The following is a 14,074-nucleotide window of genomic DNA, read 5'->3' as shown; positions in this document are numbered from 1 at the left end:
ATCATTTCCAATGCACAAACCTTGGATCGTATGTTAATGCAGTTTCTGTCATTTTTTTGTTTACTGAGGCTGTCTGTATAAAGACTCAGCTATTGGTGGAACAAGTAGCAATTACCAAACAAGGGCTGAATATTTTCCTTGATATTGCAATTACGTTATGAGGAGAAAATGCAATAACTCACTTTGGATGCAAGTCCACCCATTCCTCTTTTGGAGACAGAGGTGCTGAAAGTTTCGATTGATTTATGAACGTAATCATAGGAACCTGGTCCTGGATTTTCATTCTGTAAAAGAAAGCCTGTGTAAACACTTACCGATCAAAACAGTAGGAAATGTTATTACTGTTTCCATTGATAATCATCACCAGAACAGGAATTTCTTTAATTCACTCATGAGTTATGGGCATTTATTGCCCATCCCTAACTGGTGAGCTGCCTTCTTGAACTGCTGCAGTCTTTGAGGTAGGAAATTCTAGAAATTTGACTCAGTGATAATGTTTTCATGCCAGGTTGACCTGTGACATGGATAGAACTTGGAGATGGGACTGTTCTTAAATTATTTGCTGCCCTAGTCTTATTACTTGATGGAGACTACAGGTTTGAAAGCTGTTGTTGATGGAGCCTTGGTGAGATGTTGCACTGAACCTTTTAAATGATACACAATTCAGTCACAGTGTGTTGGTGAACGGGCAGATGAACGTTTAAGGTTGTTGATGGCCTGCAGATCAAGGACTAGTTTATTCTGGATGGTGTTGAGCTTCTTGCGTCAATGGAGCTGCGCTTATCTGGGCAAATCAAAAGTACTCTTTCACACTTCTGGTGTATGCCTTTAGATGGAGGACAGACTTCAAGGAGTCAACAGGTGGGTTGCTCACCGCAGAATTACCAATTTCAGGCATGATCCTGTAACCACAATATTTATATGGGCTGGCCCAATTAGATTATGGTCAATGCTAACTTGTAGGATATTGCTAGTGGAGTTTCACCAATGCTAACACCACTGAATGTCAAAGACTCTCTTTTGTTGGAGATTGTCAATGCCTGGAACTTATCTGACATGAAGGCTACCTGCCACTTATTAACCCAGACCTAAATAGTATCCAAGTCTTGTTGTATGCAGGTGTGGACTAAAGTATTGTGAATGGCACTGAAAACTGTGCAAAAATCAGCAAACATCCCCATTTCTGTGTTTATGTTGGAAGAGATGATGTTGATAAAGCAGCTGAAGAGGGTTGGGCCTAGGACATTACCCTAAAGAACCCCTGCAGTGATATCTTGGGGATGAGATGATTGGCCTCCAGCAACCACAACCATCTTTCTTTGTGCTCGGTATGACTTGAACCAGTGGAGAGTTTTCCCCTTGAGTCATGTTGACATAGATTTTGCTACAGCTCCTTTGCACCTACATACCGGTCATGAAGAAGGGTCATTGGACCTGAAACATTACCTCTGCTTTCTCTCCAGGGATGCTGCCTGATGTGCTTAGTTCATCCAGCAATTTCTGTTTATGGTTCAGATTTCCAGCATCCATTGTTCTTAGTTTTATTAATCCTTCATACTACACTGAATGAAATTCTGCCTCAATGCCAAGAACAGTCATTCTCACTTCTCTGAAATTCGTCTTACTTGTACAAATTTGGACAGAAGGTATAACGGGGCTTGGCAGCACGTTGTCCTGGCTGGACTGAAACCTAGTATCCACGAACAGCTCATTAGGTTGGTGATTTCAGATGAAGTGGAATCAATTGGAAAAGTGTTGTCAGAGATGGTGGTGTGGTGGTCATGTCAGTGGATTCATAACCCAGAGCTCATGACCCTAATGGAAAGAATACACTGGTAAGCAAGTCTCACTGTTCCTGGAACTCACATCAGCTTCCATCAATAAACAAGAAAACACAGTTATTTGTTGTACACAAACGCATTCTTTAACATGTGGCAAATGGATTATTAATTGCTCCTATACAAACTGAGACTGTACCCACTACAGCTAAACAAACACATTCTTTCACAAATAGGACAGACAAGGTCAGAAAAACATCACATAATTTCACCCTTGTCATTTGGACTCTGACAGAATTTGTTACTTTTTGCCTGTATTTTCCACCCATGATATTCTGTAAATTAAGAGTCTAAATCACAATGGTGAAATGATGTGGTTTTCTCACAGCTCTTATGTTTTGTAGGTGATGATATCATGTTGTTGTCAACAGTAGAAGAGTCTCAATTTCATGGTTGGTTAGCTGGACACAGGTCTTTATTTGATAGAGAAGTTTTTCTTTTCAATTTGATTTTACTGATTTGATTTATTATTATTGCCACATGTAACCAAGTACAGTGAAAAGTTTTGTTTTGCACACACAGGGTGATTGAACAGAGTGAGGAATACAAAGATATGGCTGTGAGAAAGGTTCACAAAAGCAAGATCAACATTAGATCTGATAATTTGAGAGGTGCATTTAAAAGTCTGATAACAGTACGGAAGAAGCTGTTCTTGAACTTGTTGGTATGTATGTTTAAGCTTTTGTGTCTTCTGCCTGATGGAAGAGTTTGGAAGAGATTATAACCAGGTGTGGTTTTCTTCTACTTGTGGAAGGAGACAGTGAGAGAGAGAGATCTGTATTTGCTTGCAGGTTTTCTGATAGTCTGAGTGCAACTGCTCTCTCACATTCTGTGACAAAATGTAACTTAAAAAAGCCTGTTTCCTTTTCAAATGAAAGGCACCTGGTGCCAGCTTTCGTGACAAAAGCATCTAAATGCAGTTTCTCCACAAGTTACATTTTATTGTGTAACCAATAAGTGAACACCATTCAGTTCCACCTTTTACCTTGGAGTTGTTAAAAAAAAAACAAAAAGCTCATTTTCTGCAAGATGTCAGACGTCCATTTTTCTCAGTTTATATTTCAAAGTCTTGACAAGACACAAGTTCAATCCCACCAAGGTAGTTGGTGAAATTTATATTCAGTCAGTAATTCTGGAATGTAAAGCTAGTCTCAGCACTGGTGCCATGAAACTATCATCGACTGTTTATTCATTTCAAGGAGGAAAATCTGCTGTCCTTACCCAGTCTGGCCTACATATGATTACAGACCTATGGCAATATGGTTGATTTTTAACTACCCTCTGAAAAAGCCTAGACAGCCATTCAGTTCAGGAGCAATCAGAGATCAGAAACAAATCTTAACCTTCCCATGACAGAATATAAAGAGGTGTACAATGCCCTCAAACATAGAAATGAATAAATAGAATTGTTCTTTACCATAAATGTTGATATTTATAGCTGATGAACAATCAGGCCAAATGAAATATGCCCTCACATGGTTCGTTAACATCCGACAGGGCTTTGACAAAAAGTAATGATAATTTCTTGGATAGCGTGCATAAGATGATGCAAGGGTACAGTGGTACAGTGGTATTGTACCTATCTCTGGGCTAGAAAATCTGTGTTTAAGTCCAAGCTGCCCCAGCTGTCTCTTGTACCATGTCCAGACAGGGTGACTAAACAATAAGACAATGCAGTGATTGAAATGGAATGAAAAGTAAAGAATAGAGAACTGATTAAAAGTATTTTACACTAACTGATTTATTTTAATTCATATGTGTGGTATCAAGAAATAGTTGAGTGCATTTGATACAGCAATGGTTAAGGACTGGGTTGTGGTGCTGAGGATCTCTACCGTATAATTATTCCACTAGTAAAGCTAATCCAGTACAACTACAATGTTGGCACATATCCGACAATGTGAAAAATTACCCAGGTATGTCTAGACTCCATTCTTTGAATGTTCCCCTTATTGTCTCTGAACGTCTACAAATTCAAATTATTTCAAAAGGAATCTACCTGAATCCTGGTCCACAGTGCATTGTGCTGGTTAGCATTATCATCTTCACTAATCTATGTTTCCTATCACAATGTTTTTATCTTTTCGTTCAAATTTCTTCATAGGCTTTCCATTTCTGTTAGCGGAAACTTCCCAGTCCCGAGAGGGCGGATATGAAGGCAGGAAGAAGTGGAAGGTAGGAAATAATAATACTCGGACAGTATGCCATTGCATTCCTGATTCTGAGCGATTTTCCCCAGAGGTGGGTCATCACTGGCAGGTAGCCAATTAACAAATTTAGCTGCCTGTTTATGGGCTGATTGGAAATGCCATCAGGATTTTACAGCAACTCACCCCATCTAGCAGGTGCCTAGATGTGCTGTACCATAGGTTCCTGCTCCCTCCTGCAGCAGCAATGCCCACTTCCAGCAGTGGCTTTTTGTTTGGAACAGACTTACTGCTCTCAATTGGATGGTGGACCCAGTGCTGGCCTCTAATTGGCCACTTCTAGAAAGGTGTCCCAGGCTGGCATAATGACACAAAGTGTGGGGATGGAATCTGTAAATGGTAGCGACCCTCAAGTATTTTTAATACATTCCACCCTAAGTATCTAACCTCCCGTGGTCTTATATTTCTCCTAACATCCTCTAGTTCTCTAACTCTGCCCTTTTTATGTATCCTCTGCCATTACTTTTAGTGATTGTTATATCAATGCCCTCAGATCCCTCAGCTCCACTACCATAGTTAGGCACTTAGTTACAAGGGAGTATATGGTTAACTTACTGTTCCTACTACATACATGCCTATATTGAAGTTAACTTATCAATCACACATCCATTCTTCAAGTTCCTTAATCTCTTCCTGGAATTTATTGAAATTCCCCTCCAGATTAAGTGCAGAGTCATTTGCAAATTTTGGAATTTTAATTCTCAAGTCCAAAACATTTTAATTAATATTGTACAATCATGGTCCCAGCATCAATATTGCAAATCTCCACCCTCTAACATTTTCTCTGTCAGAGGAACTATCTTATTCTCTGTTTTCACTTTTGCAGTGAACTTGCTATCCATTCTACTAGTTGTCCCCCGACTCCATATATTCACACCTTAGTCACGAGTTCACGAATGTGGCAACTTATGAAAGGCCTTTTGAAAATCCAAATGTATATCATCAACTACACTACCTTAACCTATCCTTTTGGTTAGTTATTCAAATAATTCAATAATGTTGGATTATGCATGATCTTCCCTTTTGGTATTTGCTTTATTTTCAGTTTCTGAATGTTTTTCTATTACACTTTGAGTAACAATTACGGAAACTTTGCGCAGTTGATATCACATGTTAATTAGTCAATAGCCTTCCCAGACTTATTCTGTTTCCTGCCTCATGTCGAGCATGTTGTTGGAGAAGCATACCAGGCAAGTGGCAAATATTTTATTATATTACGGATTTGTGCCTTAGGATGGCTGAAGGACTTTAGAAAGTCAGAAGATGAGTAACCAAACTGCCCAGCCTGGAAATTTCTTTGAACACTCCTATGGCTATCATGGATTTGGAGGAGGATTGGGAATTCATGTGGATGGAACAAAAGCATGTACAATTACAACCTCAGGCATGTGGTATCCACCCATGCGTGATCCAGAAGTTGTATGTAATGCCTGGGCACACCTACTTGGGTATATCTGAAGAAACCGGTCTTAGTCATTTATGTTTCGTAAGGGAGGCTGTCATTGAGGTGCTGTCTCCTTGAACACAACTTCTAGACAAATTACAGCTTACAAAATAGCTTTGCCCATATCTGTAAACCTCACCACCATATTGTGTGTTCATGCCACTAATCCCTTTAAGTCACCATGAAGACATTTGCTAAATGAGCCAGTTCTCTGTGTATCAGTATATTCAACATATGACAGCAGCATTGTTTGGCAGAGAAAATAATGGTCCCTGAAAGCAACACAAAAACTCAGAGAACTTTTACCAATGGCAATTTTAAAGTGGATTGATCTGGTCAACTTTGCCCTTGATCATAATGTTGTGGCTTCAATGAATATAAAAGCATTACATATTAATCTTCAGGTAATTGTGGGCGAGAGTGGCCTTGTAGTGCAGCTGGTAGTGCCTTGGCCTCTGACCCCGAAGTTTCAACTTAAGGCCTACTTCAAGACCTAAGAGTCACCGAAGTTGTGTTAATAATGTGGCCAAATGGGTTGCCAATCTACATCAGGTTGGGTTAAGTGATATGAATGTGAGAGTCTTCTGGTCAGAACTGTTTAATACTGGTTGGCACTGCTCAAGCTAATGCCTCAGGTGACAAGCTATCAGTCTGTTCCAGGGGAAAAACTAGTTACACAAACAGATAATAAGATGTTCATTATCTGCCAAATGTTTCATTATATGTGGGAAGCCTCTAAGTCTAATCTTGGACAATTAGAACCAAATTATACGAGCAAATGTGTGTTGTCCTGAAAATAACCATTTTGAGTCAATACGCTGTGGGAACATTATTTGAAGAATTAGGCAAACTGAACAATTGGATACTGTGGAACCAGGGACATCCACTGTAACCATGGTTGGCACAACTATATGGAATAATGTGCCTCAGTCCGTAACACACTTACTTCTGTATCACAAGGTTCTGGGTTCAAGTCCCACTGCAAAACATGAGTGCAAAAATCTAGGCTGACACTAGCAGTGCAGAACGGGGGGGGAGCACTGCAATGTTGGAGTTACCATCTTCTATCTGCCTATTCAGGTAAATTTAAGAAAGATGCCATAGCAACATTTCAGGAGTGAGGGTGGAATTAGTAATTTCTGAGGAAATTGATTCAAATCCGACCCCAACAAGTGGTGGAATTTAAATCCATTTAACAAAATTGAAACTGAAAGGCAACCTCTGTTATGGTGAGCATAATACTCTCACTGATATTTATAAATATGACAATCTCCTTCACTACCATACTTTAGGGAAGGAAATCTGCCATCATCATCTTGCCTGGCCTACATGGGACTCCAGGCCCACAGCAATCTTTAGTGACTTCTCAAATGGCTTATTTAACAAATACTGCCAGCAACTTTCACAGTCCAGGTAACATCAGTAATGCCATTTTCAAATCTTCTTGAGGTCACAAGGTCACCTTTGGTGTGCCCTGGATTCCAATGTTGGCAACCTACTTTATGTTATCCACATACTGCCACCCTCCGTTACACCACTTAAACGTGGACGGCTCATACATGAACATTACTCACATTCAAATCCGCCATATACAATAAAACCTGCAAATTTAATGCTAATTTGCAAATATAATGCTGTGCCAGCTCAAAACATATACTTTTTGTTATTCTTCTAAAAATGTTAAAATTGGACTCCTTCATGGATATTAACCATTAATGTGTTCAGTATTTTGCAGTCAATACCTTCACAGATGAATACCAACAACATTCCTGACTCTGCCTTTGTTGTTGTTTCTGGCTGCCATCTGCTGCTCTAACGGTGGAACTCTGCTGTATATTGTTGGCAACAATTCTCTTTCCAAGGTGAGGACATCACACACATGGCACCTAACAGAGTTCCAGGTGTCAGAGCGGCAGTGGAAACTGGTAGGACCAAAAGGAGGAGGGTAGAGTGGGGCTAGTAGGAACTCCTAGTGGGGGAGAGAGGAAGATAGCAGACAGGACATGTGAACTGAAAGGAAGGCAAGAGTGTTACAGTATGACAAGGGGAAGAGACTGTTATCTGAACAGGAGATTTTGCCACACAACAAACGGAAAACTGGCAATCTGAATAGAGGTGTACCTTACATTTTCAGCAAAATCTTAGCATATTTAGTAGCAATGTATTCTCATTCACTTGCACACACTGCCTGCTCCTAGTCTGGACTGCTCACAGGACAAAGGAAAAAAACTGTTCTCTTCCTTCCACCTGTGGTTGGTTTTGCCATCTGGTGGTTTATCATAGGACTCAATAAATTCCAAAATTTTGAACAAAGGCATCTAATTCAGCAGCAAGTGAAAATACATTTTGTAAGTGTCTAAACTATTTGCACATTGCGACTAATATTCATCTGCTGTTAGCACTTTGTTTGGACATTTTCAAGTTCTTCCTCTTCTTGTGGTCTCATGGTCATCTTTGGTGTGCCCTGGATTCCATTCTTGGTCCCCTGCTTTTTGTTACCCACACACTGCCACCGCAGTAACACCATTTACATGTGGTTGGCTTATACAGGAAGACTTCTCACATTCAATCCTACCTCTCTGCCACCTTACTAACTCCAGCAGCAATAAATTAAACAAAAACATACTATCCACGGTGGGACTCCAATTACTAATATCGGACTAATGAATGCTCATACTTACGAATGTCATCTCAAACAGGGGCGTAATTTTAAAGACTTGACATACAAACATTTTGTGTATTTATAAATGGCTCTTTTATATTGTCCTGCATTGTGTTCTGACTTGCGTTTGCACTCCAAAACAGAACCCATTTACAACCGAGGGACTGCCTGTATGTGTGATAATAAGTCCTGGATGAGTTATAAATTTATAAAGCTCAATGATGGCAAGGTTGAGATCATCCATGGTTAAGCTCTCCTGAGTATTTGTAGGCCTTCATCAATAATTCTAATGCTTGGATAGGTTTAATTCAATGGTTCTTACAGTGGATGTTCATTTCACCTTGACTGGAGTCTTCAAATGCTTGTCCACCTGCTGTTTAGCTCTTTGCCACCAGTGCTAAAGCCTACATTCATACCTTTACACTTCAAAATGCAGCTTCTGAAATGTTCTCCTTGTCAACTTTTAGCCTTTACAAACTTCAACTGATCCAAAATTTTGCAGTCAAGTCCCATTCTACATAAAGCTGTTTTCTTTACAATCCAACATGCACAGTGTCACCAGATTAACTTTCCTACCCTGCATCTTAATTTTGAAATATTTCCCCAGCCTCAATGAGTAATCTTTTCCAGCCAATCTTTCAGCTATTCTGCCGATGCTAGTTAGAACTCAGATCCAGAACCACTCCTCTGCCAGGCACCACAAACAAGGGGCAACAAGCAATATAGATGATTGTGAAGACATTTCGGTCACAAGAGGAAGGCTCTAGTCAAGTTACTGTAGGCCCACTTAAATAGCTGTCCACTCCTATTAAAAATTTACGCAATTGAGAGAATCTTGGAACCACATCCAGGGAAAGATGTTGCCTTTGGTTTAACCAGCTGATTTGGAAAAAAGATATACATTTACCAAAATTTTAACACCATTTTAATAAAATCTGACATTTTAACAAATGTTTAAAAATTGAGAACATAGAACATTGGAAATGGGAGTAAGAAAAGGCCATTCAGCCCCTCACTGCCATTCTACTATATCACAGACTATCTCCTAACTCAGTTATGTTCACACACCATTCCCAAAATGTGTATGATCTACACTCTTAAGCTTTTACCTCAAAGAACCAGAACAAAAAAACAGTTCATCAGTCTACCAGAGTAAATGAAAACCACTTCACTTCTATTTATGTGTCTGTGGCACAATGCAACGCATTTTTAAGTGTCATGGGTTAGATCGGTCAAGTCCCTTTTTTAACCAAAGCTAACCTTGTCTCTGAGCTCAGCCAAAATGATCCACTGCCACATGCAAAAGTGTGAGCTCATTCTAGTGTTTAAAATGTTTTCTTTTGCCTCCTAGGTGGCTTCCCAGGCAAAACTGCTTGACATGGCATTGATATTCCACTGCTTTCATGTGACAGCATACATGCATCACGGTTGTATTGTTTTGAAAGTTCTTTAGGGATTCGGTGGCAGTCAGAATGTTTCCAAAACGTCTTACTGGCTCAATGAAGGAAATTTTGAAGGTTGTTGAGGCTAGTATAGTAGCGGAAAACTCTATCAGGAGTGACACTGGACATGGTCCCACCTCTCAGCATGATTCCTGGTGAGGGATGCCTCGAGAATAAGGAACTGACTTTTCTGAGAGGAACAGGGAACTTATGTAATTAAGATCTCAGTCAAAGCTTTTCCAACATTAACAGGAATTTCTTGGCACCAGATGAGCTTCCCTATTGTGTCAGGGGCCTAGAAGCAGAATTTCAGCATCAGCTTCTCGATGGGAAGTCAGATGGCCTCCAAGGATTTTTGATGGCAGCAAACTGTAATACCTAAAGAACAGTCAGAGGAATTCTTGGGCAGGTGCACCCCATCCACGTTGAGGGGGCTCACAGTTCTGACCCCTGTTATTTATAGAACTGTCTTTGGTACTTTTTGTGTGTCGCTGTTTTGAAATGGCCCCTCCCATTCAGCAGCGCTCACCTCTCCCAGTGGATCTGCTGGCTGGACTTTCCTGTGGGATCTCCCATTAGTCTTCCCATGTCCCTGTTACGCCTGAGGCCCTCAAATAGATGGCAACCATAGAGGCAGCCTGTTAACTGACCACCTCCTACAAAGTCTCCCTGACCCAAGTAGGGCAGGAACCCGTTTTTGCCTTTTGCCAGAAAATGTTTTAAGTGCCAAAGACTCTGATCTGGTCAGACTGCATTTGGAATATTGCGAGCAGTATTGCAAGCAGTTTTGGGCATCACATCTATGAAAGGATGTGCTGGCATTGGAGGGGGTCCAGAGGAGGTTCACAAGAATGATCCAGAGGATGAAGGGATTATTGTGAGGAATGGATGAGGGCTCGGAGTCTAAACGTGACAGAGTTTAGAAGGATAACGCAGAATCTAATTGAAACGTACAGAATACTGAGAGGCCTGGGTAGAGTGGACGTGAAGAAAACGTTTCCACTAATAGAAGAGACTAGGATGCGACTAGAATGAAGGGGTGACTCTTTAGAACTGAGATGGGAAGGAATTTCTGCAGCCAGAGACTGGTGAATCTGTAGAGCTCATTGTTGTAGAAGGCTGTGGAGGCCAGGTCATGGAGGACAGAGATAGATAGGTTCTTGACTGATAAGGGGATCAAGGGCTATGGGGACAAGGCAGAAGAGTTGGTTTTAGAACTATATTAGCCATGAATGGTGGAGCAGACTCAATGGGCCAAATGGCCCAATTCTGCTCCTATCCCTTATGGCATTATGATGTTATGATTCTGGCCACTGTCCTTTCTTCCCTGGAAGCAAGGTTAGAATACAAAAGGAAGAACACACGTTTCTATAGCATCTTTCTTGATGTTAGGAGGTGCCAAGTGCTTGACAGCCAATGACAAGTAAAGGTATTGTTGTAATAATGGGAAAGCTGAGAAGTGAAAGTCCTCTATTTTGTATAAGGGTGTAAGAGTCTGGAAGGGTTAATATTGAGGAGTGCCTTAAGCACTACCCACTATGAGGAGGTCATAAAGACTTGTCAGAGAACAGCTTAGGAATTCAAACGAGGACAACCTACCATCCAGGTCTTTCCCACAGTCATTGTAACAATGTCTATCAGTGTAACTGGTATATAGTTACTGACGTACAATAAACTGCATTGTGTATAAGAAAAGAAACTCTCCCCTTTAGATTAGCAAGTGGTTTTCTTCTACCAGATCACATCAAGTAGGTGCTGTAGAAGAGGATAGTGGCAGTGAAACAATCCCATGGCGATTAACAGTGTGACAGCTTCATACAGTACCGCGGTGTGGAATGAAGATTGCTCATACTACTCTCTGTCTGCTGGACCTCTGTTTTTATTTTATTTGTTTGACGTGCAATCAAGGAGTGCCATTGGCAAGACTAGAGTCCACCGCTCATTACCAATTGCCTTGAGGTGGCGATGGTGAGCTGCCCTCCTGATTTACTCCATTCCTGATTCATGTGGTAAAGGTACACCCATATCAGGAGGATGTGTGACTTGAAGGGGAACTTGGAGGTGGTGGTGTTCTATGTAAAATGTTCCTCACAGTCCCACTGAAATACTGAAATGTGATTCTGATTCTGAATTCACAGCGGCTGCAGATGATTTGATTTAATTTGGATGATGAAGGATGATGAAAGAATTTCTGTTTGAGCATCAGATTTCCAGCATCTGCAGTTCCTTGTTATATTAAAAATGACTAAAGATGAATTAAAGATGATCTGTTTCTGTGATGTTGACTGGGGGGGATAAATATTCTCCAGAATAACTCCCTTTTTTCTCTTTTAAAATGAAATTGAGGACTTTAAACCACAGTAAATGTTAAGTCACAGTGCTTGCACCAAGAAATAGTTTCCATAAGCTTGCTGGTCACTCTACCTATCCACGTCCACCAGTGCTGATGCTATTGGAGTCAGGTGGAGTATATTCAATTTACAATAGGCACTGTGCCATCCATGTCAATGCAGATACACTTTCTGCACCTACGTCCCCAATTAAACTGAAGGAAATCTAGTACCATGATTGGGAGATTGCTTAGATCTTATGTCCACTTCAACCAAAAGCCCTTTTGGCTCCTTTGCAGGAGTGTGATAAAAAAAGACTTTGAAGTCCAGACTGCTTCCAATGCCTGGATTGACCCTCACCCTCCATTGGAACCCATATTGCTAGCTGAAAGCCATTCTTCTCATCTCACCTGGCATACAGGTCTCCAGTGCTATGCTGGAATCTGAATGAGTTGGGGGCATGGGACAGTGTACTCCAGTAAGCCTCTTCCTCCTACCTACCCGCAGTTGGCTTGCAAGGTGAGGTCAGAATTTTGGTTCCCTGCATGCAAGACAAACTCTGCATCTTAATCCACGTCTTTGGTACGATGGCCTCTGCCTGTCTCTCACAGGGGGAGTGTGGTAGAGCAGCTAAGGAAATTTGCGGCCCATTACTCCGCATTAAATCTACGCTAAATCTGAACTAGAAGTGCCTAATATTTAAGCCATATGAAGCAATGTTCCATTTCTAAGACTGATGTCTTTCATCTTGAAAGGAAATTTACCATTTTTGCACGGGGTGTTTGCATGTACAGTATAGATTTTCGAATCAATAACTGAAAAAGAAGTGTTTGTAGTTATCACCTTCTGGTGGACAATGAAGAATTATTACCTGGAAATCATCATCAAACCTTCTTGCTTGAGAACCAAACCCCTTCCTCTCAGGAATTTCATACCTCACAGTTTGATACTTGCTTGGTATTGTGGCAGGGGTAATTGACGTGCTCCATCCTATAGTGCAACAGCAACAGAAGAGCAACAGAATTAGACACAGAGATTAGAAAAGCTATCCCATTCACCAGCTTGTACAATAAAATAAGAAATAAAGATTTCCTATCACCATCATGGGTGTTCCTGGAACTAGCATCTCACTTCTGCATTATTTGTTGATTGATGGAGATGTAGAATGATTCTAGCAAGAGCTCTGTGCTACTTTCACTATTATCCTGGTCTAACTACATATCATCAACTATAAATTGCAAGCCGAATGATGACTATAACAGAAGTATTTGCTGCCACTTTTGAAGCACTAATGCAATCTTCATCGAAACAATTCAAACAATTTGAATCCAATGCTATCATATTTATTCACATTTTCATGTCAAATTGATCTTAAAATGTAAAAACAAGTCTTAATTTAAAGCTGGGGTGATTGGTTTCCTCAGACTGGTTGAATGACTAATGTGTCTAAACAAGTGATTTACAATTTTATTTTGTTACTGTCTGATCATTCAATAACATTATGTAATTAGAACTTAGATTTTCCTGCCTAATCCCATAGGGTTTCTGTAAAAACTGTAAGAGAATGGAACAGTGTTACTCAATAATCATCCCAATATTGATTTGTCTCCTTCTTTGTGCCCTTGGACTGCCTCTGGTTACCTGTCCTGTCTGTGGGATGTAATGGTGAGAGCAGAGGTCATCCACCCAATCAATGGCCATTCTAACGCACCAGTTATTGCTGCTTGCCTGTACTCCCTAGTGGGCCTGGGGAACCTAAAGTTATTTAAATGGATGGAGAAAGCTTGTAGAGACATCCTCTCACTCAATTTCTGCTCCAAAAGCTTCACTTGTTTAAAGTTGGACCTGTTCTCCATTAAGGCCTTACGTCCTGTCTCTGATAACAATGGTGGCATCCTTGCTGCATTTCCTCTCAGATTTTCCTTGTCGCATTCACTGGCTTTCTCTCAGTGACAGCTTTCCAAGTGAAATAATCTCCATCCCAAAAATCTGAGGTGGGCAAAACCCCTGTCCTACCAGAACGCGGAAAGGGAAATCTAGTTTTGATCTGAAAATAGAGATAGTAGGAACTGCAGATGCTGGAGAATCTGAGATAACAAGGTGTGGAGCTGGATGAACACAGCAGGCCAAGCAGGATCAGAGGAGCAGGAA

At 40.7% G+C, this 14,074-nt stretch overlaps 1 protein-coding gene across 1 annotated transcript in view; it reads right to left on the bottom strand.

Annotated features, from left to right (window-relative positions):
• Positions 1–14,074, bottom strand: part of stpg1 (sperm-tail PG-rich repeat containing 1) — a 56,451-nt gene that overhangs the window by 27,480 nt on the left and 14,897 nt on the right. The window contains exons 3-4 of the mRNA XM_048613211.1: positions 12,795–12,913; positions 183–284 (exon numbers count right to left, since the gene is read on the bottom strand). Of these exons, the coding sequence (XP_048469168.1) occupies positions 183–284; positions 12,795–12,913 (221 nt within the window). The remainder of the gene's footprint in view (positions 1–182; positions 285–12,794; positions 12,914–14,074) is intronic.

Source organism: Rhincodon typus, chromosome 27 (genome assembly GCF_021869965.1).
Source record: "Rhincodon typus isolate 14 chromosome 27, sRhiTyp1.1, whole genome shotgun sequence".
NCBI lineage: Eukaryota > Metazoa > Chordata > Chondrichthyes > Orectolobiformes > Rhincodontidae > Rhincodon > Rhincodon typus.
This window is presented reverse-complemented; position numbering and strand designations above follow the sequence as displayed.